The sequence below is a fragment of the Rhinatrema bivittatum genome, chromosome 2 (assembly GCF_901001135.1).
Source record: "Rhinatrema bivittatum chromosome 2, aRhiBiv1.1, whole genome shotgun sequence".
Taxonomy (NCBI): domain Eukaryota; kingdom Metazoa; phylum Chordata; class Amphibia; order Gymnophiona; family Rhinatrematidae; genus Rhinatrema; species Rhinatrema bivittatum.
Window position 1 is genome coordinate 511,411,099 of NC_042616.1, and position 27,055 is coordinate 511,438,153.

Sequence of the window (27,055 nt, forward strand, 5' to 3'; positions counted from 1 at the left end):
AAAGCTGCGGCTATCATGGAGATACCTGGTCACATTCCAAATGTATTTCATCTTTCTTTTTTTTTTTTTAAATAGGTCTGGCCCCTATCGTCCAGGAATTCACGGGTTGACTGGGTTCAATTTCGGGTGGCGGTACACGCCATTACACTACACCGGCACTTTCTCCACTTCCATTTCAGCACCAGGGCAAGGAGCAGCCCCAACCTAAGAAGAGAAGAACCTAACCCACCATCCTGCGCCCCACTCCCCTCCAGCCAGCAAGAGCGGCGCCAGCACGCAAGCAGTGAGGGGACAGAGTGAACATGTGTTCTCCTTTCCTCTGCTTGCTCCTCCTCCCCAGCCCTCCCCCGTCATGTGCTTCCTGTTTAGAAAGGAAGTGTGAGCTGAGGAGGAGGAGTAACAGCCGCCATGGGGACAAGGAGCGCAGGCTCTCAACTTATACACTCCTAAGCTGCTGGCTTGCTACGGATGCACTCAAAGCCACGGCCCACGGAGAACAACCCAAAAGGCAGAGACAGATGAGAGGAATAGGACAAGAGGAGGCAAGGAAGGAGTGGAGTCTGAAAGTGGGAAATAGGAATGGAGGCAAGTCTAGTCGGGTGAGGAATTTTTGGGAATTATTGCAGTTGGACCTAAAATTTAATGTCCCAGTTGAGCCCATTCTCAGCACGAGCTAGGCAACGCATCAGTCATTAAATTGTCTCAGTCCCTCCAAAATGTGCTGAATTAGGCACACAACGGCGCCACAGAACATCTGAAATTTAAGTCTCTGGTGTGCCGCCCCCCCCCCCCCCATCCTTCAAATAAAAAGGTTTCTCCCACCCCCGCACAGCTGCGGCGCCGGTTAAGACGTCTGCTTTTCTGCCTCCTAACCCTTGACTCTGGAATGCCAATGACAAGTTCCCGGGACATTCAGGCGGCAACAAACCCAGGCCACTCAGCACTTAAGGAAGTGCGCCAGAAGCCCATGGGGCACTACTGGCACTTCCAATGCGTCAAACTCTGGACCCAATGCTGCCAGCATGATCCACTGGCTCAGCTCATGCCCCCAAGAAATACTCCTGCACCAGTACGACACTCTTCCCAGAAACCACAACTGCTCAGCGAGAGCATTCTTTTAGCTAAATCTTTATATTAACTCCCATTATTTTAACAAAACAGAGACCGTGATGTAAGACCACCACATTCTTAAAATATGTTGAGATTCTTTTCTTGGTTTTTAAAAATGTATCACCTGCAAGCTGTGGTCTAATGGCCTGACACAGCTGGAGTGAGATGGGAACCTGTCTGTGCCTACGAGTGCCTTACCTGATAAGGTGTGCCTCGGATTTTAGACTGCCTCGTTGCGGCTGCACCTCCGTAAGTGGTTTTGCCAGGGTAAAACGGAGAATCCCCAAGCTGGCTGGTCTTGAGAATCGAAGCGTTACCGAGTGACTGCAATAAAGCAATGTATCAGCATCTCAGACTGCAGCGCGTAAACCCTCTCAACACAGGCAACACGTCCATCGCCAGAGCTCTTTCGCTGCCTGTCAGCTCACATGTGCCTCGATATTTTACGTGAAAGCTTCACAAAATGAGCCAACAAACTGCAGAGATGTAGGAAACGTTAATCAAAATTCTGGAAGCAAATATTAGAAACCCACAGCTCAATATTTTTCTCTCACTAAAGAAGTAATTCAAGATGGGCTTGGTGCTGCCCTCCCCCCACCTATAAACACAGCCACCAGGGTCTCAAGCCTGCCCTCCTTAAAACAGAGTTCTCTAACCACAGCAAGCCATGTATTGCACGCCAGCCAAATTCAAGGTATCATGCAGAAGAGAAAGTCAAACCTTAGACTGCCAAAATAGATCCCCTGTGTGTTTAGAACACCAAAAACTTTTCTCCCTCTTGACCGGTTTCACTTGCACTCAAATCCATCAGCAGCACATAGCTACCTCTGTTTTTTTTTGATTGGGACACTGTTAGTGAGTTCTATTATTCTAGTTTAAGTTACAAGTAAACTTCAAGCTGCACATGTGAAAACCTTGACATGACAATTCAATTAAGTGAATCTTGAGTTTCCAGTGACATCTGCAAAACACAAAACACGCCTGCTGCATAGGAGACAGATCATGCTTTACTAGCAGTTGGGCATGGAGTTCCTGGGTGGGGGGAGACAGTAGCAGAGGAGGGGATGTCAGCGCACAGCCTTCAGCCCAACTTCATCTCTCCAGCACTGCTCCACGCAGCTGGCCTAAGCTCCATCCTTAACATCTGAGCAGGCCCCTCTTCCTGGCCATGCAGTTATATTGGCACTTAAAAATATTCTGCCCAAGACCAACATAAGGACAGGACGACAGCCTGCCGCTAATTGCCTCATTCTAGAAGGGGCTGCTGCTCTTCAGAGGAAAGGTTTTCATTTTGGCAGTTATGGCGCTTTTAGACGAGCACGTCTCCCACGTCTGAGGCTGCCAAAAATGGAAATGCCTCGAAGGAACCAGCACACCATCTCTTTAACCATGCTCTGGACTCAGATCAAACATGAACATGCACAGTGCTCACCGGGGATAAGGTTACAAAGGCAGATGGGTTAAAGGCCGGCTTCCTACAACTTGTGACATTGTGCTGGGAAAATGAATGGGACCGATCAACTTCTGGAGACCACAGAGATGGCCCGGACACGTTCTTTGACACAGCTACATCTAAAGGAAAAAAAAATACATAAAAGATATAAGCCAAATATATTTCTCACACCATCCCCACCACAGCTTAAACCAGTGCATATCACCTGTCACCTGCAGATCCTTCTGCATTTTGTTTAGTTTTAAACTTGGAAGCGGGCAGGGAGGAAGCTGCAGAGGTAACTACTGCTGCTCTAACGTTAACATAAAAAGCTGAGCCCAGCCTATAAGTTAAAGACAAAGGCAAGTTCACATCTAGCTTTAATTAGATAGCAAAGGAGGCAGATGAAAAGATTTCAGCTGGTAAAAATGACCACAGGTCATCTTTGTCACCAGGAACAAGTATGAGACAGGTCTCACTATGACCACAGCCAGATGCATATGAAGAGTTTGGGGAGGGGGGGGGGGGGGGAGGGAGAGGAGGAAGTAAATAAGCTTTAAAACATTAGGGGTGAAGCTAGTCTTACCTTTATCTGAGGCCCGAGAAGAGAAGCCACTGGTAGTTGAGATGTTATCGTCATCATGCTGGGAAGCAGAGTCTTTGATTTCTTTGACAAGGGAGAAACCTGAACTGCCAATGGGGAATGCGGAGGACGTGGAGGGCTGACAGTGAAGGGCAGGAGGGTCTGACATAGCAAAGTTTAGGTGGGTACGATGGAGAGAGGGCCTTGTTAACACATCGGGGTAGTTTAGTGCAGATCTGCTGGTTGAAGGTTCTGAAATGGAACGACAGTGGACAATAGGCATTATGAGCTAGAAGCATGTGCAAGAAACGCATCCAGGCATCTGTGAAACCACCAGGCAGAGGGGTGGGGCGGAGGCCCAAACAAAGGATGATTACCTGCCCAATTTCCTGCATACGAAGCAGCATCATGGCACGCACCTTACCAAAAATATGAGGCAAAACAAAATTAAGCTTTTTTTCTCCATAGCACTAGGATATTTTTCCCAGAGGCTCCAGCTACTAAATTAAAACACTGGAGTTTGGGGGGGGGTTTTTTTCAAATGGAGAAATTACTTACCTGATAATTTTGTTTTCCTTAGTGTAGACAGATGGACTCAGGACCAGTGGGTTATGTGCTCCTCTGCTAGCAGATGGGAGACGGAGTCAGATTTCAAAGCTGACATCACCCTAGATATACCCCTGCCGTGACCTCAGCTCCTCAGTATTCTCTTTGTGGACATTTATATTGGTTAATTAAAACAGACTGATTAAAAACTCGATTAAAACTGGAGACTGCCAGTGCATTCAACCAACATAACGCTGATGCTCGGAACTAAGGGTAGGGTAACTGCTTACCCGTATTTGTATAGCATCGAGGTTCGCCGTCCAGGCTCTTCTTTGGTGCTTCTCCTGGGCAGCCGTGGGCGGGATGCTGAGTCCCTCTGTCTACACTAAGGAAAACAAAATTATCAGGTAAGTAATTTCTCCATTTCCTAGCATGTAGCCAGATGGACTCAGGACCAATGGGATGTACAAAAGTTACTCCCGGACGGGGCAGGAGGCTGCCCGTGGCCCACTTAGCACTGCCCTTGCGAAGGCCGCGTCTTCTTGAGCCTGGACATCCAGGTGATAAAACCTGGAGAAGGTGTGTAGGGAAGACCACGTCGCAGTTCGACATATGTTGCCTGGTGGCAGTAGTTTGGCTTCTGCCCAGGATACTGCCTGGGCCGTAGTAGAATGAGCCTTAACCTGCAGGGGTAAAGACTTCCCTGCCTCTATATAAGCTGCTTTGATTACTTCCTTGATCCAGCGAGCTATAGTCACTCGTGAGGCCGCTTCGCCTTGTTTCTTCCCGCTATGAAAGAACAAACAAGCGATCTGTTTTGCGCACCAGTTCTGATTGTTCTAGGTATCATACTAGGAGTTTGCCGACGTTTAGATGGCGAAGAAGTCTGGAGTCTTCCAAATCCTTATGTCCCTCCGGAGATGGTAGGGAGATGGATTGATTCACGTGAAACCCCGAGACCACTTTCAGTAGGAAGGAGGGGACGGTGCAAAGCTGTATCGCTCCTGGGGTAAAGCGGAGGAATGGATCCCGACAGGATAGTGCCTATAGTTCCGAGATGTGACGGGCCAAGCATATTGCCACCAAGACGACCATCTTTAGCATTAAAAGGTGTAGTGACAGACTGCGCGCACTGGCCTGAAGGAAGGCCCTGCTAGAAAGTCCAATACCAGGTTGAGATTCCACAGGGGGACCGGCCACTTTAGCGGTTGTCGGAGTTGCTTAACCCCTTTTAGGAAACGGGCCAAGTTCGGGTGTGTAGACAGACTGTTTCCGTTTACTTCAGTTCTGAAGCAGGAGGGAGCTGCTACCTGAACTTTGAGGGAGTTGAGTGACAACCCTTTATACCGTCCTGTAGGAATTCCAGAATCATGGGGGATCTTGACTGCTCGTGGGGGCACACTGCGGTCATCACACCAGGCTTCGAATATTCTCCAAATCCATATGTATGCCAGGGACGTTGAGAACTTCCGTGCGCGGAGCAAGGTGGCGATCACGGCCTTCAAGTAACCACGCTTCTTCAGGTGAGTCCTCTCAAGGGCCAGACTGTAAGAGAGAATTGAGACGGATCTTCGAGAAGGTCCCTGTGTGGAGGGAGGTACAGAGTCTTTGCATGTCTGCATACCATGGGCCTCTGGGCCAGTCTGGAGCCACTAATAGGACTAGCCCTTTGTGGTGTTCTATCTTGCGGATGGATCTTGCCCAGTAGAGGCCGTGGGGGGAAGGCATACAATAAGTCCTCCTCTGGCCAGCTCTGGACGAGGGCATCGATCCCTTGGGAGTGCTGCTTTCATCTGCGACTGATTAACCGGGGGGACTTTGGTATTGCGAGCTTCTGGCCAGCAGGCCCATGGCCGGACGGCCCCAGCGATTTACTATCAGCTGGAAGCCTCTGGTCGACAGCGCCTACTCCCCCTGGTCCAGGCTTTCTCTGCTGAGGAAGTCCGCTGAGATGTTGTCTTTTCCTGTGATGTGGGAGGCCGAGATCCCTTATAAGTTTACCTCTGCCCATGCCATGAGGGGGTCTATCTCCAGAGATACCTGTTGGCTCCTGGTTCCTCCCTGGCGGTTGATGTAGGCAACCGTTGTTGCGTTGTCCGACATCACTCGAATTGCTTAACCTTGGAGCCTGTAGCTGAACTGTGGGCACGCTATTCTGACCGCTCGAGCTACCAGAATGTTTATGTTCCATTTCGCCTCTTCCTTGGTCCATTGTCCCTGGGCCGTTAGCTCCTGTTAGTGGGCTCCCCACCTCGGATGTTCACGTCTGTAGTGAGTACGATCCAGTTCGGTGGGGATAGGCTTGCTTCCTGGTTAGGTTGGTATAGGGGTTGCTTCTGATGCCAGGAACAAGTTCGGAATTTCTGAGGTGAAGAGGAGGGACAAGTCTAAGGTGAGGAAGAAGTGGGCTGGCTTAAGCTCTTCTGACTCTTCCTCTTCTTCGTCGGGGTCTTTGTCTCCCTCTCCAGTTGTTTCGGCAGCAAGAGCAGTGAAGGGGAGGGGGGGAAGAGGGGCTCCGGCACTCATAACTTTTACTGAGTTGTGGGAAGATGTACCTCTATCCCTTAGAAAAAAAATTAGGGAGTGTAAATATATTGACATTTTTCAGCTTTTGGAGGGCCGTAGGGGGAAGAGGAAGGAGAAAAAGAAGAAAGGGAGTGGAGAGCTTTCCTGGTATGCAAAAGAAGGTCACGCGCAATGTATTCAATTGGATTAGATTGTTTTTGCACTTGGCTTGTGTGGTTGGGCGTCATGATCAGTCACAGTATGGACCTCTACTGGCTTACGCCGATGCCATATTGGCCGCCAGTAAGGTGTATGAAGGGTGGTTATGGCTCAACTACAATGAGCATTTCCATGACCGTATGGAGGAAAACAAATTTATGTCGTGGGGTACGCAGGACATGAGGCTGTGGTTGACTCAGATGATCTCCAAGGTATCTTCTGCTTCTGGAAGTAGCGTGGGTGGGGCTGTCTGTGGCACAGGTGGGCAGTCATTTCGTTCGGCTTCCTTGCAGGGTGGCATTGGAAGAGCTGGGACTGTGCCCTCGACATCTGCTAGCGGTTCAATCGTTCCGCCTGTAACTTTCCGGACTGCAAATTCCAGCATGCATGCTCGGGTTGCGGTACTGGTCATCCCGTTACAAGATGTCCTAAGTGGTCTGGGGACACGGCCAGCAGGGGATCCGCTCTTAAGGGGTCCTCTAAGTGAATTTGGTGGGTTGGCTCCGACTCCTATTAGAGTCGTGGCCTTGTTGCTGTGGCTAAGACTATATCCTAAGACCAATGTTGCTTTCCTTTGTTTCATGGGTTTCAGTTCGATTTTCAAATTCCTTTTACAGGGCTTGTTGGGGTCAGATGCGGGCAAAATTGTCCCTCCCACCAGGAAACTGAAGCACGTTGTCCGTGATAAATTGAGGGTTGAGACTGAACTGGGAAGGATTGCGGGTCCTTTTGTGGAACCTCCAATTGACGAGATGGTCTTGTCTCCTTTGTCGATGGTTCCTAAAAAGGATCCTGGGAAATTTCATCTGATTCATAATCTTTCATTCCCAGAAGGCAATTCCATTAATGATTTTATTCTGTGAGACCTGTGTACTGTCCGGTATGATTCCTTCGACTCATCTGTTCAAAAAGTTCAGTGTTGTGAAAAGGGTGCTTTGATGGCTAAAGTGGACATTCAAATAGTACTAAAACTAGGGGGATGCTCCATGAAACTAACTGGTAGAAAATTTTAAGAAAGTATTTTTTTCAGTCTGCACACAATTAAGCTGGGGAATTTGTGGCCAGAAGATATGGTCCAGGCTAATATTAGATCTAGGTTTAAGAAAGGTTTGAATAATTTTCTGGAAGACAGGCCCATCAAGTTACTAGTCAGGTAGACTTGGGGATTGTCATCTTGTACTGGCACCTGAAGCACTGATGTCTGAGGTCTTAGGTACATGATGTTCATTACTGGGCTCTACCAATGATTGTTTTTAAGTGATCTCCCTTATGTTCATGTGATCAGATCAACTGCTTTAATTATAGTTTTATTGTATTCTACTTCTTCATGGTGCACGTACCTTGCCTTGAGCAGCTTTCGTAAGGGTGAATAAAAAACGTGAATAATTGAATAATTAATTGACCAACTGAAGGTCCTCCACGTAGCAGTGCACAGCATTATCATTAACCCAGAGAGAAAGGTCAGAGTGCTCATACTCTACACCACAATAAAAAGGTCAAAATGATCAGTCCAAAATGGTCAAAAAATCCCTCTGAGGAGTGGACTAGTAGTTAGCACAATAGCCTGGAACCCCGGGAAACCACTACGTGGGACAGGATGGCTCAAACACATCCCCTCTCATTCTCTTTGGTTCACGTCAAAATTGTTTTTAAGCTATCATGTCATTTCTAAGCAGCCTAAGATTCAAACAGCAGAAAGCAAAAGTCAACAAAGAAGAGAGGTACCTTTCAAGGGAAAGGGGAATAACCAAAAAGGTTACTCAGATTTTACTGCTTTCCAGTTTTTAGACTAGCCATCTTGTTCCCAGCCTGTCGCCATCATTCTTTATTTATTTATTTATTTTGACAGTCTGATAAATGATTAGAGAATTGAGCAGGTTATCTTCAGTTGGCTCAGTTCTACGTCGCTTCTCTTCCAATCACGCTGAGTTGCTACTGAGGGGAGTGAGAACAAGAGGAGAGGGAACAGAGGCCTCAAGGTGCCATGCAATGGCTGAAACTCATCTGCAAACACCTCCCTGTCAATGACTAGACAAAGTGCTTGCGCTGACTACAGAACGACTGATAACAAGTTGTAGTCCTCAAGAGGGGATATGAAGAGCTATGAAAAATTCCTAATCGACAGAGCCTGCCACTCCTACTCTCAAGATATCCATCTGGATCAAGGGCAAACTCATTCATATGTAATGAAAACAAGGCTTAGCACACTTGTGCCTGCCTCATTTACTCCTGTCACCTTGAGTTAGTTAAAACTTATGCAAGATATTTTAGGAAAGCCATACTGAGTCAGACCAAAGTCTACTGCATCCAACATCCTTGTCTCCCTGACAGTAGCCAGTCCAGGCCACTTGGAAGTGTTCAAAAGATATTTCTTAAAATTTGCTGCCAGTTAGACTCATGACGTGTCCCCTAGTCTTAGTACTATTTGAATGGGTAAATAACTTGTTCCACAGCACTCATGATTTTATAAACCTCCGTCATATCCTCTCAATGCTAAACTGCCAAGCCTTTAAGAACATAAAAAATACCAAAGGTCCATCAAGCCCAGCATCCTGTCTCTGACAGCAGCCAATCCAGGCCACAAGTACCCATCAGGGTATCAAAGAGTAGGTCCAAACCTTCTTACTCATAACTAGTGATAAGCGGTGACTTTCCCACATCTAACACGGTAGTGGTTTCCCTCCAGGACTTTGTCATAACCCTTTTTAAACAAAGATACGCCAATTGCTTTTAAACATCCTCCAGCAACAAATTCCACAGTTTAATTGTGCACTGAGTGAAAAAATACTTTCTAGTATTTGTTTTGAACATGCTACCCATTAGCTTCATGAAGTATCCCCTAGTTCTAGTACTATGTGAAAGGGTAAACAACTATTCTGTTTATCTGTTCCACCCCACTCAGGATTTCAGAGGCCTCTATCATGTCACCTCTCCTCCAGTCTGAATAGTCCTAACCTGTTTAGCTTTTTCTCATAGGGGAGCCAGTTCATCCTCTTTATCATTTTGGTCACACTTCTCTGTACTTTTCTAGTTCTATATCTCTTTTCGGATGACATGACCAGAAATGCACACAATATTTAAGGTGACGTTGCACTATGGATCAAGAGGCATTGGAATAAGAGCTTACCTCCTCCTCCAGCAGAGCTGACAGCCAACTGGCCCTTTCATCATCACAAGTTGGTGAAAGGACCAATCCCCTTTCAGAATTCTGAAAGGACACGTTCACTGACAAGTGATAGTGGCGGGACCAATTGGCTATCAGAAATAAGCTCTTTGCCAGCTGGGGGCTCCAGGTGGGACTAGAAGCGGGTATGAAAGGTGGGAGAGTTCTGCAGGGCCCAATTTTTAAAGGTGAGGAGGGGAGGGAGCTGCGAGAAGTAGAATCGACCTGACACTAACTGGTCACTTTTTTTTTTTTTTAAGGTGGGGTATTCTGGGCATGCTGGGGAGAGAGGAAGGACTTGCTGGGCCGACCTGCGCGGTCTACTCGAATGGAGTTGGCTGCTCTCCTCTCTACTGTGGGAAGTTAAACGCCTGCCTCTCACCAGGTGTTAAATTTCCAGCAGTACAAGGAGCCACGCTAGGCAACTACCCCCTGTATTGCAGAGTAATAGCTAATTAGGATTATTACCCTGCAATCTGCATGAGACATGCTAACCTTGCAGCAGAGGAGGACCAGAAGGCTCATCTGCATACTGCTCCCAGCATCCCCCGGGAGAGGAGTCCAGAGGTCACCACAAGCAATCCAGGGAGTGACTTCCACAGCCCCAGCTTCCAGAGGCCCCGCACCCTTTGCAGAAGAGGAGGACCGGAAGGCTCATCTGCATACTGTACCAGCATCCCCCGGGAGAGGAGTCCAGAAGTCACCGCAAGCGATCCAGGGATTGACTTCCACAGCCCCAGCTTCCAGAGGCCCCGCACCCTTTGCAGTAGAGGAGGACCGGAAGCATGCGCAGAATCTCAAACCCTTCCATTAACTGAGTGAAGATTAATTTAACGGTGGTTAAAGAGGACTGGTAAGTATAGCTTTCAGAAACTTTTGGGCTTATAAAAGTTTGGTGAAAGGTGAAATTAAGGGATATATTCTTTAGAGTTTGTGTGTGTCTGAGGTAATAAGCAAGCCAGAGATAGTTAATTCTAGTGTCTGTCTTTCCCACCCACTCAACCCTTGATTTTTAGGCACGAGACACTTTCTCATTAAAAATCAATCAGGGGCTTATCTAAATCATACTATTGTACCAGCCCTTATTGAAAGTTTAATCATCCCCTTGCAGGACACTAGCTGATTAATTAGTAAATTCACCTGTAAATTTAAACTACTCTCATTCCAACTCCCTTAGTATCCTAAACTTAACTAGGAACTCAATAAAACTAAGATGAAGGCAGCAGTCCAGCAGCAAGAGGAGGGCTTTCCAGTCTTTTACACTGAGTGTCACATGTATGATTTTTTACCCACCGGTGAGAGATTGTATGTGTGCACTCGGTGCAAAGAGCTCCTGGCTCTCAGGGAACGAGTCCGATCTCTGGAGGCTAGAGCAGCAGACTTGGAGGAGCTGAGGGAGACAGAGAGGTACACTGATGAGACTTTCAGGGACATAGTAGCCAAGTCCCAAATCCAGTCTGGTAGCCCCAGTGCTGCCTTGGATCAGAAAGGTCTCCCAGTAGAATATCACCCTGCTGTAGCAGAAAGTGATCCTGTAGCAAGGACCTGTTCTCCAGGTGATGGTACTGTCCTCTCGCACTGAGAACAAGTCTCCCAGGGCTACTGCCCATGAGGGAAGGGTTAGGCCGGCCATCATAGTTGGTGATTCGATTATTAGAATGTAAATAGCAGGGTGGCTGGTGGACGTGAGGACCGTCTGGTAACTTGCCTGCCTGGTGCGAAGGTGGCAGACCTCACGCATCACCTAGATATGATTATAGACAGTGCTGGGGAGGAGCCGGCTGTCTTGGTACATGTGGGCACCAACGACATAGGAAAATGTGGGAGAGAGGTTCTGGAAGCCAAATTTAGGATTTTAGGTAGGAAGCTGAAATCCAGAACCTCCAGGGTGGCATTCTCTGAAATGCTTCCTGTTCCATGTGCAGGTCCCCAGAGGCAGGCAGAGCTCCAGAGTTTCAATGCATGGATGAGACGATGGTGCAGGGAAGAGAGATTCAGCTTTGTAAGGAACTGGGGAAACGTTTCCGAAAGGATGGGCTCCACCTTAACCAGAGTGGAACCAAGCTGCTGGCACTAACTTTCAAAAAGGAGATAGAGCAGCTTTTAAACTAGAACAAGGGGGAAAGCAGACAGTCCCTAATGAAACAGGAGAGTTAGGGCATCCCAACAGAGAGGTTCCAATAAAAGCAAACATAGTCTATATGCCTATATGTAAAAAATCACCGAAGCTAATGAGTTCCGAATTATCCCAAACAACTGAAAAACAGGTTGTTAAAACACACTTTGAAATGTCTGTATGCCAATGCCAGAAGTCTAAGAAGTAAGATGGGAGAGTTAGAGTGTATAGCAGCAAATGATGAGATTGACATAACTGGCATCACAGAGACTTGGTGGAAGGAGGATAACCAATGGGAGTGTGCTATATCAGGGTACAAATTATATCGCAATGATAGGGAGGATCAACTTGGTGGGTGTGGCACTTTATGTCTGGGAGGGTATAGAGTCCAACAGGATAAAGATCATACAAGAGACTAAATGCTCAGTAGAATCTATATGGGTAGAATTCCCCTGTGTGTTGGGTAAGAGTATAGTGATAGGAGTATACTACCGTCCACCTGGACAAAATGGTCAGACAGATGATGAAATGCTAAGAGAAATCAGGGAAGCAAACCAATTTGGCAGTGCAATAATAATGGGAGATTTCAATTACCCCAATATTGACTGGGTAAATGTAACATCAGAACTTGGTAGAGACAAAGTTCCTGGATGTAATACATGATTGCTTCTTGGAGCAATTGGTTCAGGAACCAACAAGAGAGGGAGCTATTTTAGATTTAATTCTTAGTGGAACGCAGGATTTGGTGAGAGAGAGGTAACGATGGTGGGGCCACTTGGCAACAGTGATCATAACATAATCAAATTTAAACTAATAACTGGCAGAGGGACAACAAGTAAATCTGCAGCTCTAACACTAAACTTTCAAAAGGGAAACTTTGATAAAATGAGGAAAATAGTTAGAAAAAATTTGAAAGGTGTAGCTGCAAAGGTTAAAAGTGTTCAACAGGCTTGGACATTGTTTAAAAAAACAATCCTCGAGGTGTAGTCCATATATATTCCACACATTAACAAAGGTGGAAAAAAGGCAAAACGATTACCATCATGGTTAAAAGGTGAGGTGAAAGAGGCTATTTTAGCCAAAAAAAACATCCTTCAAAAATTGGAAGAAGGATCCATCTGAAGAAAATAGGATAAAACATAAGCATTGTGAAGTTACGTGTAAAACATTGATAAGACAGGCGAAGAGAGAATTTGAAATGAAGTTGGCCATAGAGGCAAAAACTCATAATAAAAACTTTTTAAAATATATCCGAAGCAAGAAACCTGTGAGGGAGACGGTTGGACCATTAGATGACCGAGGGTTTAAAGGGGCTCTTAGGGAAGATAAGGCCATTGCAGAAAGACTAAATGAATTCTTTGCTTCCGTGTTTACTAATGAGGATGTTGGGGAGATACCAGTTCCGGAGATGGTTTTCAGGGGTGATGAGAGTCAGACGAACTGTATGAAATCTCTGTGAACCTGGAAAATGTAGTGGGCCAGATTGACAAACTAAAGAGTAGCAAATCACCTGAACTGGATGGTATGCATCCTAGGGTACTGAAGGAACTCAAAAATTAAATTTCTGATCTATTAGTTAAAATTTGTAACCTATCATTAAAATCATCCATTGTACCTGAAGACTGGAGGGTAGCCAATGTAACCCCAATATTTAAAAAAGGCTCCAGGGGCGATCCGGGTAACTACAGCCCAATGAGCCTGACTTCAGTGCTGGGAAATATAGTGGAAACTGTTCTCAAGATCAAAATCGTAGAGCATATAGAAAGACATGGTTAATGGAACATAATCAACATGGATTTACCCAAGGGAAGTCTTGCCTAACAAATCTGCTTCATTTTTTTGAAGGGGTTAATAAACATGTGGATAAAGGTGAACCGGTAGATGTAGTGTATTTGGATTTACAAAAGGCGTCTGACAAAGTCCCTCATGAGAGGCTTCTACAAAAACTAAAAAGTCATGGGATAGGAGGCGATGTCCTTTCGTGGATTACAAACTGGTTAAAAGACAGGAAACAGAGTAGGATTAAATGGTCAATTTTCTCAGTGGAAAAGGGTAAACAGTGGAGTGCCTCAGGGATCTGTACTTGGACCAGTGCTTTTCAATATATATATAAATGATCTGGAAAGGAATACGACGAGTGAGGTTATCAAATTTGCGGATGATACAAAATTATTCAGAGTAGTTAAATCACAAGCGGACTGTGATAAATTACAGGAGGACCTTGCAAGACTGGAAGATTGGGCATCCAAATGGCAGATTAAATTTAATGTGGACAAGTACAAGGTGTTGCATATAGGGAAAAACAACCCTTGCTGTAGTTACACGATGTTAGGTTCCATATTAGGAACTACCTCCCAGGAAAAAGATCTAGGCATCATAGTGGATAATACTTTAAAATCGTCAGCTCAGTGTGCTGCAGCAGTCAAAAAAGCAAACAGAATGTTAGGAATTATTAGGAAGGGAATGTTTAATAACATGGAAAATATCATAATGCCTCTATATCGCTCCATGGTGAGACCACACCTTGAATACTGTGTACAATTCTGGCCGTCGCATCTCAAAAAAGATAGTTGCGATAGAGAAGGTACAGAGAAGGGCAACCAAAATGATAAAGGGAATGGAACAGCTCCCCTATGAGGAAAGGCTGAAGAAGTTAGGGCTGTTCAGCTTGGAGAAGAGACGGCTGAGGGGGGATATGATAGAGGTCTTTAAGGTCATGAGAGGTCTTGAACGAGTAGATGTGACTCTGTTATTTACACTTTCGAATAATAGAAAGACTAGGGGGCATTCTATGAAGTTAGCAAGTAGCACATTTAAGACTAATCAGAGAAAATTCTTTTTAACTCAACGCACAATAAAGCTCTGGAATTTGTTGCCAGAGGAAGTGGTTAGTGCAGTTAGTGTAGCTGGGTTCAAAAAAGGTTTGGCTAAGTTCTTGGAGGAGAAGTCCATTAAGAGCTATTAATCAAGTTTACTTGGGGAATAGCCACTGCTATTAATTGCATCAGTAGCATGGGATCTTCTTAGTGTTTGGGTAATTGCCAGGTTCTTGTGGCCTGGTTTGGCCTCTGTTGGAAACAGGATGCTGGGCTTGATGGACCCTTGGTCTGATCCAGCATGGCAATTTCTTATGTTCTTAATTTTATAGTGCAGGTTTTTCCAGCACTAAAACCCCTATTACATAATGGGGTAAGATTAACGCTGAAAAACCCATGCTAAGACAGCAGTTAAAACCCACGGTAGGATCAGTATGGTTTATTACAGCAGCCCCAGAGTGTGTAACCACTTTGAATATTTTTGCATCATTAGCAAAATTTGAACCACATGTATCTAAAAACATCCTGTTGCTTAATAGAAACTTGCATGCAACATTCTTTGCATTCCTGTACAGCTGTATTTTAAATTTTAAATTTTGACAGCAATTTCTAAACCAATATGAACAGATGGGAATCCAATACAAAAAAATGTCAGTTCTGTACTCTTTAAGCCAATGGTTTCCAACATATTGTGTGTTGTGGCACAGCCGGCATAAATTTCACTTTATCGTGGTACATCACCACCTTCAGCATCTTCATTTTCTCTTCCCCATTCTCTTTCAAGCATTATCACCTTCTCTTCCTCTCCTCTGGCATTTTCAACCTTCTCTCCCATTCTTTCTCCCCCACCCCTGGCATCATTATCACCATCTCTTTCCTTCCTTCTTCCTCCATCCCCGGCATCATCACATTCTCTTCCCTCTGCACCTCATGGCACATTCAGCTGTACCTCTCTCTCTCCCATGTCCTGGAATCAGCAGATTCTGTAAGCAGTGCTTACCTGCCTCTCAATTGGAGAGGTCAGTCTGACAAGATTTTACACCAGCCCTGACCTATTTATTTTATTTAAAACACTTTTATAACCATCATCCCAGTCTACACAGACTGAACAAGGCGGCGAACAAATCAAATAAAAATCAATAATCAAAGGCAACATACAATACATTGAAAATAAAACCACAAAACAGGAATAAAAAATATAAAATCAAATATGGTTTATTTTCCAATCAAAGTATGAATACTTCTTACTGAGCCTGGCTACCAGCTCACGATAAGTAACTTATAAGCAGGTACTTTGTTTTCCACTGAGCAATCGAAGAACATACAGCAACACCAGAATTGCATATATCCCAAAGACCAAGGAAGGGATAGCTTAAAAATAATACAAAAAAAATCCTCCTCACCCTCTCAAACTATGGCTGGCAAATGTTGAAATTCTCAGTGCACCACTCACCTGCCACGTAGTCAGGCACTGCCTCCGGTGTGACCCTGCCGTCATGGAGAGGAGCAGGCTCCCCGTCAGCGGTGTGAGCATGGCGGAGATCATCCTCCCTGTTCTCCTCTGCAGCTCCCCTTGTCTCTCTCACCTCCACACACCCATCTTCGCTTTTGTTGAAGTACTTCTGCAGCCACCCAGGAACGATGCTCTTCACCGTGTCCGTAACACGGCTAATGAGGCCCTGTTGTGAGACAGTGAGAGACAGTATCTCAGACAGTGATTTACAAATCGCACAAGTCCGTAACATGCGAAATAGGAGGGGGACAGGATCTCTGTATTCCCCCTCCGCACACATACACAGACCTGAGGCCCTCTTAGCAAAAGAGATCCTTGTGGCAGACAGCCTGAAAAAGGTTCTATGAGTCAAGTAAAGAAAAAAAAACCCAAAAAAACACACACACACTTGACACAGCAGCACAACAACCTCTGCACACCACTACTGCTTTTCAATGCTTGCTCCCAACTTCGAACAAGATCGGTCTCAGAAAATACTTCCTAATAAAAAGGTGCAACGGCAGCCTCTGGATACTGTGTGTGAACCATATGCCAAAAATCCTTCATCTCGAGAGCCATTGGGGAGCTGATAAGAGTTTCTGCACCAACAAAAATCACAACACAGACTCTCGAGCTGTGCTTGTTCCACGTCATCTGCAGCCCTCTGACCCTTATATGAAACTACCCAGGCAGCCTGCATCCCAAGCTAGCCTGGAGTCCCCCCCCCCCCCACAGCAGCAACTGGAAAACATGCTGTCTAAAAACCCAAGCAACAGAAAGAAAACCCACGAATGGCATCGAGTGTGATTTAGGCACAGCTTTTACCACAGCATCAAAACGGGGAAAAGCCTTAAAACAAATCTGGCCCTGTTGATGTTACAAACGCCATGGACTGGGACTCTGGGCATTTTATGACACGCACACACTGCAAGAGTAAATGCACAAAGCATTAGGGATGTGCAATCGTTTAGGGCGGAATTGCCTAATTCATCCTGGTTCAGGGAACCCGAAAACCCGAACCAAATTTTCCCAAAATTTCAGGAAAATTCAGTTTTCGGGTCCCCCGAATTTCAAAGGCCCGAACTGCGGGAAATATGAAATTTCCCACAGTGGGCTGAAAATGAAGCCTGAACCTTCTTTGCCCATTTCTACAAGGCATGGCAATTTTATATGTGTCTCCCCAAAGTAATATACAGAACAATTAACGAAGGGGTAAGCAGAGAGGAAAACGTTATAAAATAATAAATCAAGTAGGGCCTGATGTTTCAGAAAGCACAGGAACGTGTGTCAGGTTTTGGTGCTGGCCCATCTTGTCGCGGGTCAGGTTTCGTTTCTGGCCTGGTGGCAGGATACCATATATTTTGCAGTGGCTGCCATTTCTCCTCTTTCACCCAGGATTATACAGTCTCTCTCCTGCTCATTCTTTTGAGGGAAGTCAATTTCTCTGTTAGCTGGTGCCCCCTCATGCCTCTTCCATGAACAAAGCATAACATTTTTAAGCAACATCGCAACATGTCAAAAATAATGTGCCAAAATAGAGAAAAATCGGACTTTTGAGACGTCCTTTGCACATTCACAAATTTAACAAAAAAAACTGAGAAAGAAAAAAAAATACAAATTCTAGAAATACACAAACCACAGGCCCTGGTGCCCCCAAGCTTATTAATATGGATTACAATATAATATTCCAGACCAGCCATCCCTGTCATGCCTTCCTAAGTTTTTAAACGCAATCTACCTTTAAAATAAAAAATTAAATTTAAAAAAATGCAAACAGAAAAAAGCCCTTATTAATATAGACCCTAAGAAGCTGAACGCAAGAGAGATGCAAGTTGGTGAAAAAGCCAGGAGCTACTACATGTTATCCTCCACAGGCACTTTCTTTACACACTGTTTGAGGTTAAACCCAGAGCACTGCTCTACTTCCCCCCAGACCAATAATACAGTAAAATTAAATAGCAGGTTGAACTCCATTACATAGCAATTGTCAGGTTTATTGTAAACAGGCAACAGAGAGAGGAACAGCTTTCAAGACTAGGTAAGTCAAAAGAGGACTTGGTAGAAATGAAAGCCAAACAAAACCAGACTAGATTTTACAGCATTTACCAGCCTCGATCAACACCCCAACTCAGTCCAGAAATCTCAGCCCAAACAGGCAGGATGAGCAGCGCCACTGGCCGACACCCACAAAGAAGCCTCCGGCTTACAAGTCCAATGCAAGACTCCTCCCACAAGAGCTTGGAAGCACAGAATGGAAAGTGGGCACGGATCACCATTCATTCGGTACCAGTTTGTCACGTAACTGTATGAAGTCATGCCAAGGTTTTGCAATATAAGAGCTCTTCCTCCACCAGCTAAATTTAGGAGCAAGAGATCAAACAGACCCTTTATTTACAAGCACAAACTGTGGGGCAGGTCTGAAACCATGCCAGAAGTCAGTAGGGTTTTCAGGATTTCCATTGTGAATATGCATGAGAGAAAATCTGCATACCTTGCAATTCTCTCTTGCAACCTGAATCCCTGAATGGCTGTGGGGTAACCCGGGCATGTTTGGGAAGCGCTGTGCTACATGAATTCCCTTCGAACTTTCCAGTTAAAAAAAACGTAACACCAGCAATGCTGTTTACAATTGTAAAATATTCCGGAGTCACAGTCTGTGACATAGGTCCTGTTCAGTATGAGTTCTCCCCCAGAGTTGGTGAACACAGAGAGATGTCAGATGCTTTATTCCAAACTGCTGCTTACTTCAGAATCAGAGCATTTTCTCTAAGCTTATTCAGTTTGGACAAATAACAACTTTCACTTCCTTAAAGTTGGTAACCCTATATTGTGCAGCTAGGTGAAAGTCTCTTGATAAGTCAACAATGAATTACTTAAAAAAAAACCAACCCACTGAAACACAAAAAATTGCATATTCTAATATAAAAAAGCACACCATGACAGTTCTTGGGTGCATGCACCTTGTACTCAGATACAGGAGCAGACTTTTCATTGACAGAGCAAGACCAGTACACAATCCACACACATTGCTAAATAGGAAACAAGCATGTCTGACAGCTGAGGAGCAGGACTAGCCCATGACCAGCCAGCAAAGTATGCTCACCTAGCCAGATGTGAGGGCAGTCTGGTCTATGTTACAAGATACGTCTCAAAAAAAAGATGGTCTACGGATTCTTCTCCCGTACTGCTAGGTGAGGGCATGCAAGAGGGGTCACTACTTGCTCAGAATGCACATACAGTGACTTGCCAAAGCATTTGACTTCCTAAAAAGTCAGCAGATTTATGTGGATTACAAATGATGCTTACACAGATTGTTCCAGATAGTATGAGATATTTTGGGCAAAAACTATTTGCATTAAGATCATCATTCCCTTAAACCCTCATTTTATCAAGGTTCAGAAAATACAAGTTGTGCTGAATACTCAATGGGTCATATTTTGTTTTAGGATTTTTTTTTTTTTTTTTAGCAAACTAGATATCCTCTCCCATCAAATGCATTTGAGCAGCAAAGAATCATGCCACAAGACAGATTTTCAGAAATTAAAACAAATTCTACATGGAAGTAATTCAACAGCGGGAAAATTCCCAGTCAGCGAGTCACCTAAACTTTGGTGCCAGTAGTGGGTTCAGACCAAAAACAGACAGAAGAAAGGCCAACTAGAAGAAAGCTGAAGAGAGGGAGAACTATAAAAGAAAAAAAAACAAACCAAATAACAAATTCCTCAAGAGAAAAAAAGAATTCTAAAAATGACAAGGGAAAAAAAACCACCCAAACAAAAGAAATCAAGCAAAAAATTCCCAACATGAACAAAACAAGATATGAGCAAACACAAAGGAAAAAAGTGCAAAAAATGAACAGTAACAAGGAAAAAGATTTTCGCCCTGGCTACCAAAAACATGTTGACTGTTGCCCAAATTTCTAAACATTTTTTCACCCCAGCAGGTATGTAATCATACAACTACATAGTTTTATTACCCAGAGCCCCACCCCTAGTGAACTAAATCATAAATGAATGCAATAAATGACCCTCACTCAGTTCAGGAGGATATGGGTGAGAAAAAAAACCAAACAAATCCTCTCCCTGAGATTGGAAAGATGGGGTACATCAATTCTTTACCTCTAGCACATACTCTCCAAAGACAAAATGCACTCACCATATATACCGTACTTGTGCCTTTGATTTTTCTTTTGAGGGTGGTAGATGGAAAGAACCCCAACAGTTTTGCTGTTCCTGCTCCCTGCCTGATATCAGTCTGGGTTTTTAAAAACTTAGGCACATAAATGTTGCAAGGAAATTAATGCACTTACATTCCTGCACAAGCGCAGCTGAAAAGTTAAACAGACGAGCACATCAGGCACATGAATCACAGCACATCACTACATAAATCATTTAGTCTAATTTTAGAAAACTACGTCCTGATTTCAATTTTTTATTCAGCTACTAGTTTCATAAGAGAAAAAAAAAAGGCAAGGTGCCCCCGGTTTGTTCCGCAGAACACCAGTTCCCTACTTCTTTTTCCCCCATTGTGTACAGTGACCAAATAGGGCATCCAGTTCAAATATTATTTTAAAATAAACAAAATGTATGCAAAAATGTATGATGCAATGTTAGGGTGAAGACGATTCTGGTATTGCTAAACAGCCAGGAAGATGATCCTCTGACATGTTACTTATATAACCCCCTTTTCAAAGAGGCTGTCACCAGGCAATGCAGTAAAATACATTTACCTTTCCACTTTTAAGAGCGGTAAAGAGTAGCAAAACTGCATGAGAACATAAACACAGAAGATGTTGGCCCCCACATTCTGCCCATTTATACCCACCCCACAGTGCTGCTACAGGTCTTTTTCAATCTGCGCTAAAGGTCCCTTTGCGTCTATCCTTGCTGAAGTTACACGATGTTAGGTTCCATATTAGGAGCTACCACACAGGAAAAAGATCTAGGCATCATAGTGGATAATATTTTAAAATCGTCGGCTCAGTGTGCTGCAGCAGTCAAAAAAGCAAACAGAATGTTGGGAATTATTAAGAAGGGAATGGTGAATAAAACGGAAAATGTCATAATGCCTCTGTATCGCTCCATGGTGAGACCGCACCTTGAGTACTGTGTACAATTCTGGTCACCATCTCAAAAAAGATATAGTTGCGATGGAGAAGGTACAGAGAAGGGCAACCAAAATGATAAAGGGGATGGAACAGCTTCCCTATGAGGAAAAGCTGAAGAGGTTAGGGCTGTTCAGCTTGGAGAAGAGATGGCTGAGGGGGGATATGATAGAGGTGTTTAAAATCATGAGAGGTCTAGAATGGGTAAATGTGAATCGGTTATTTACACTTTCAGATAATAGAAACACTAGGGGGCACTCCATTAAGTTAGCATGTGGTACATTTAAAACTAATCAGATAAAGTTCATTTTCACTCAACGCACAATTAAACTCTGGAATTTGTTGCCAGAGGATGTGGTTAGTGCAGTTAGTGTAGCTGGGTTTAAAAAAGGTTTGGATAAGTTTTTGGAGAAGTCCATTACCTGCTATTAAGTTGACTTAGAAAATAGCCATTGCTATTACTAGCAATGGTAACATGGAATAGACTTAGTTTTTGGGTACTTGCCAGTTTCTTATGGCCTGGATTGGCCACGGTTGGAAACAGGATGCTGTGCTTGATGGACCCTTGGTCTGACCCAGTATGGCACACAAGGAGGCATCAGCCTCACACCTCCTTGTGTGAGGCTGATGCTCCCGAAAAGGGAAGCTGCCACGCTCTGGTCATCAGCTCATCTAAGACCGCATGGGATGGTAATGTGATCGGCTCCGCCAGTGCCTCAAAGATCTTAAGAATACCCAGGACCTCTTCCCTCGGGTCCGGTACCTTCTGGTCTCCACTTTAAGAGTGCTTCCCACCTTTTCTACAAACTTGGAATAGGACAGGTCCTCCAGTGGGGAAATGGGTTGAGGCTGTTCCTCCGGAGGGACTGATGGGTACCCTATCGAGGAGTCCGGCGACGAGGTCAGCGAGTTATATGGGAATGGCTCCTGCGGCTGGTCCAGTGGGGGAGATGTATACCATCGGTCCGCCTCATCTCTTCTCGGGGGCGGTGTTGTACAAGGAGCACGCACTTCCTGACCTCCGAGTTGTTCCAATGAAGAGAGCACCTGGGATATCTGTGAGATCGCCTGGGCAGCCAGGGAGCCCTGCTCACCTGAGGCAGGTTCCCTTGGGCCACCCCCCCTCTGGGAGGTACTGCTGCCATCAGTATGTCCAAATCTGGGCCTCTTGGACGTACCGGTTCTCTGCTTCCATACAGGCCCCGCTTGTCCCTCATCTCCAGAGGTTCCTGTTGCTGTGTTCCTTCTAGTCTCCGTCTTGACGCCCCTGACAGGTCTAAAAAGATCCTGAAAGACAGAGGACCCAGACGAGCCCTGAGTTGACACCAGCTCCACATCAGACAGCCCCTCCCATTCTGGGTCGGGGGCTCCATGCCGGATGGCTGCTGGGCTGTAGGTTACAAGCCCATTTCCGCCGCATGTGGGATCCGGTGATCTGCCAGCCTCCTTTGTCTCGGAGACTTTGCATGGTGTCCTCGGTATGGCCAGTACTCAGTGGGCCGATTTCTCGACCAACTCTCTTTGGCGCTTCGACTTTTTATCATGGTGGGCGCGCTTCCACCCCCATGCATTGCTCTGGCATTTCTCCTCACGTTGATACGCCGAGTCGATGTGTGTCGACTGCGACTTGCCTGGACTTATGGCGTCGCTTTTCCTCCTGTGCTCCCTGTGTCAAGGCGGCTAGTGCGCACTTCCGCGGGGCCCTTTCCTCGCCTGAAGGGCCGACTGAGCATGCCCTCTTTTCCTTACCTCTCAGGGGTTCCCTTCTGGGCTCTGGAGAGGGCTGACTGGATCCTTGAGAAGACTGAGCAGTCTGAGGTTCTGCAACTGCTGCCTCCTTAAGCCTCTGGATCTTCACTGCTCTCTGCCTCTGTGCTCTCGAGGACATGCGGCCGCAGTCCCTGCAGTTGGACTGGTCATGGTCTAGCCCCAGGCAAACATAGCAGAGGGTATATGTCCGTCCGTCCTCGACATGATCTTGCCACACCGGCAAGCTTTGAACCAGTGGGTCTTGGCATCTTCACTGTTTGTTTGAATCCCACAAGGAGTTCACCAGAAAGTTCCAAACAATGTTGCACTGAGAGATACAGAGCTCCGCATGTTACCTACACGGTGGAAGAACAAGACTAAGGCAAGCTGGGAAACCACGTGGTGATATGCACAGGCAGGCACACAGAGCTCAACTCTGTGTGCTCTTTGGAGCTCCTCCACCTAGAGGATCAGAGAGACGACCCCCAGATGTCATAGCTAATTCAACCTGCTTATCTGCGGGAAAACAAACAGGTGAAAAGGTACATAGACCTCCCGATACAGCACAAGTCTCCTGACATCCAAGAAGCGCAAGATGCGATACTCCTCCACATCCCTGACCTTATACAGGGATGGCAAGGATACAGACTGATTCAAATGAAATTCCAAGACTACCTTGGGGAAGAAGGATGGAACAGTACACAGCTGTAACGCCCCCAGGAGTCACCTGAAGGAATAGCTCCTAGAAAGACAAGGCTTGCAGCTCAGCATTTGACGCGCTGAACATATAGCCACCAGGAACACAGTCTTCAAGGTCAACAACTGGTAAGGAAAGGCTACGAAGTGGTTGGAACGTAGGGCCCGCCAAAAAAATCCAGCACCAAGTTAAGATTCCACAATGGAACCATTAACCTAAGATGCTTCACTCCCTTCAAAAAAAGGGGCCACATCAGAATGAGGCAACAAAGAAATACCATTCACCAAGCCTCTGAAACAGGCAAGAACTGCAACCTGAACCTTCAAGGAAATAAGGCCAATCCTTTATTCAACCCATCCTGCAAAAACTCCAGAATGAGAGGGATCTTTAACTGAACGAGGAAGAACACCCCGCTCCTCAAACCAGGCCTCAAAAACTCTCCAGACCCGCACATAAGCTAAGGAAGTGCAGAACTTGCGAGCGCGGAGTAAGATGGCAATGATCGCAAAGGAATAACCACGCTTTAACAGGCTAGCCCTCTCAAGGGCCAAATTTTAAGAAAGAACAGAGTATGATCCTCATGAAGAACTGGTCCCTACTGTAACAGATCCATGTGCGGCGGAAGACGAAGAGGGTCCTTCAAGAGGAGTCTTCACAAATCCGCATACCACAGATGCCTTTGGCCAGTCCAGCGCCACCAGGAGTACTAGCCCCTTGTGGCCTTTGATCTTGTGAAATATCCTGCCCAGCAAGGGCCACGGAGAAAAGGCATAAAGCAATCTGTCTTCCGGCCAGACCTGTACGAAAGAGTCTACTCCCAGGGACCACGGATCTCTCCTGCGACTGTAGAAGCGAGGAACCTTTGCATTTTGAGAAGTTGCCAGCAGGTCTAGGAACGGAAGGGCCCAGCGATCCACAATCAGCTGAAACGCCTTGGCTGACACCACCCACTCTTTCTGGGTCCAGACTCTCCCTGCTGAGAAAGTTCATTCTTATATTGTCTTTTCCTTCAATGTGAGAGGCCAAAATCATCCGTAGATGATTTTCCGCCCATTCCATAGGTTAATCTATTTCCCGCGACACTTGCTGGCTCTTGGTTCCTCCCTGGCAATTGAATATGCCACCATCGTCGTCTTGTCCGACATCACGTGAATTGCTTGATCCCACAGCCTGTGGATGAACTGCAAGCATGCCAGCCATAGCACTGTAAGAATAGCCAGCACAAAACTGCACCTAGTAGATTGATAGCCAGCACACGTGACACTAGCACTGTGAAGAACTATGAAAACGAAACCTACCAGGGTAACAACCAGCATAGATGGCATCTTACGAAACTTACTTGGATCCATCTTCCTGGGAATGAGCGCAGAGGCTTCTGTCCATAGTAACCAGGCACGTACATACATGCATAAATGTAATGATTGGTCATAAGGTAAGAGGCGGGTAAATGCAGACACCTGTTGATTGGCTGAAGGTAACCCTATATAATGTTATACACGCACGTTAGGACTCTGTGCAGGTTTGAGTGTATGTCTTGCTGCTCCAAAGAAACCACGCATTTCTTTTATTAAAACTTCTCACTGATTAGATTCTTAAAGCTGGTCTCTACTAGTCTTATTTAGTCCGAGGTTTTAAAACACCACCTGGGCTTCCAGGCAACTGAAGTTCCAGCGGGACTCTTCAGCAGTCCAAAGCCCTTGAGCCGTTAACTTCAGTGAGGGCCCGTAACCATGGAGACTCGCATCTGTCGTGAGTACCAACAAGGTCAGAGAGGACAAGGGAACTGCCTTTCTCAGATGATCCTCCTGCAATCACCACTGGAGGTGGGAGCAGATTTCCATCGGCAAGTGGAGCTGAACCGCATTGTCCTGAGACTGTGCGTTCCAACGAGATAACAGAGCGCTGAAGAGGACATATATGCACCCTTGCCCACGGCACCACTTCCATCAAGCTGAATACCTGAAGGTAGGACCACACCGGGCATATGGTATTCACCAACTAAAGCACTTGAGACATCAATTTCTGGATCCAAACTTCCGGTAGGAAAACTGTTGAACTGGACCCCCAGATACTCCAATGACTGGGATGGCTCTTGCTCTTGGTCAGGTTCACCACCCAACTGAGCTCCTGCAATAAGGAAATCACCTTGTGTGTCACCAGGTGGCTCTCTTCCTGAGACTTGGCTCGAATCAACCAATCGTCCAAATATGGACGCAGGGCCAAATATATTCGCAAGGCCACCGCTACTATCACCATACCTTGGAAAATGTTCTGGGAGGAGTGGCTAGACCATAGGGCAGTGCCCGAAACTGATAATGGCACCCCAACATCGCAAATCGTAGAAAGTGTTGGGGTTCCAATTGGATGGTAAGCCTCAGACAGATCCAAGGTGGTCAGAAATTCCCTCGACTGCACTGTCAATATCACAGAGCCTAAGGTTTCCATGCAAAAATGAGTTACTTTCAAATGACGGTTGACTGTCTTGAGATCCAGGATGGGACAAAAGGAGCCCTCCTTCTTGGGCACAATGAAATGGAATATCGCCCCATATTTTCTTTAGACATGGGTACTGGAACCACAGCCCTCAGCCTGAGGAGCCTTTGAAGCATGAACTCAGTCTGCTTCTTCTGTGGGGAGTAGCAAGGGGACACCATGAACATGTCCCAAGGAATACTGCAAAATTCCAGCGCATGGCCTCCTATCATCACCTCCAGGACCCACTGGATCTCAACCCACTTCCAATAAAAGGGAGAAAGACAATCCCCATATCTCCTGTTCCGGAAGGTGGGTCAGCAAACCTTCATTGGGAAGCTTAGGAAGGTCCGCCACGGGAGCCCGCTCCTCTCTTTGAGCTGTTGGGGACAAAAGAATTGAGACCTACCGAAAGGCCATGTCTGCTAAAAGGTCGACTCTCTGGGACAAAACCGCCTGGAACCCTGGAGACGACCCTTCATACCAAAGGGGCGCTGTAACTGCTTATCTTCTGGCAGCCGAGGAACTGGAGATTATCCCCACTTACTGGCCAGTTTCTCCAACTTGCTTCCAAATGAGCGAGCCTTTAGAGGGGATCTTGGTAAGATTAGCTTTGGAGGCTGAGTCAGCTGACCAATTTCGCAACCAGAGTTGAAACCTGGCAACAATCACCGAAGCCACTCCTCTGGCCAAAATACAGACCAAATCAGTCTGTGTCTGCTAAAAAGGCAGTAGCAGGCTCCATAACCGCTCTGGAATTCCCTCCAGACTCATCAACCTCCTGAAAGAGAAGCAGACAAGATCTCACCCTAGGGTGCAACAGAAAGCAATCTGTAAGTTCATCGTCATGGCCTCAAAGGTTTGCTTAAGAATAGCCTCAAGCCTTCTATCATGTACATCCTTCAAGGCTGTTCCTCCCTCTACAGGGATATTTGTCCACTTAGAGATGGCACATACCAGTGCATCCACTTTGGGAAAATGCAAATGCTCTCTCACAGCTGGATCCAGGGGTTACAGGCCTTCCAATATCCAACCCCCTTTTAAAATTTAC

At 45.8% G+C, this 27,055-nt stretch overlaps 1 protein-coding gene across 6 annotated transcripts in view; it reads right to left on the reverse strand.

Annotated features, from left to right (window-relative positions):
* The window catches only part of NUP153 (nucleoporin 153), a 159,566-nt gene that overhangs the window by 105,975 nt on the left and 26,536 nt on the right, over window positions 1–27,055 (reverse strand). For 5 of the 6 annotated variants that reach the window (XM_029590715.1, XM_029590718.1, XM_029590717.1 and 2 more), the window contains 4 exons: window positions 15,944–16,169; window positions 3,129–3,377; window positions 2,543–2,682; window positions 1,309–1,434 (listed from right to left, as the gene is read on the reverse strand). In XM_029590715.1, coding sequence (XP_029446575.1) covers window positions 1,309–1,434; window positions 2,543–2,682; window positions 3,129–3,377; window positions 15,944–16,169 — 741 coding nt within the window. Of the gene's footprint in view, window positions 1–1,308; window positions 1,435–2,542; window positions 2,683–3,128; window positions 3,378–15,943; window positions 16,170–18,088; window positions 18,199–27,055 lie in introns of those variants that run through there. The other variant, XM_029590719.1, reaches the window with a different exon arrangement.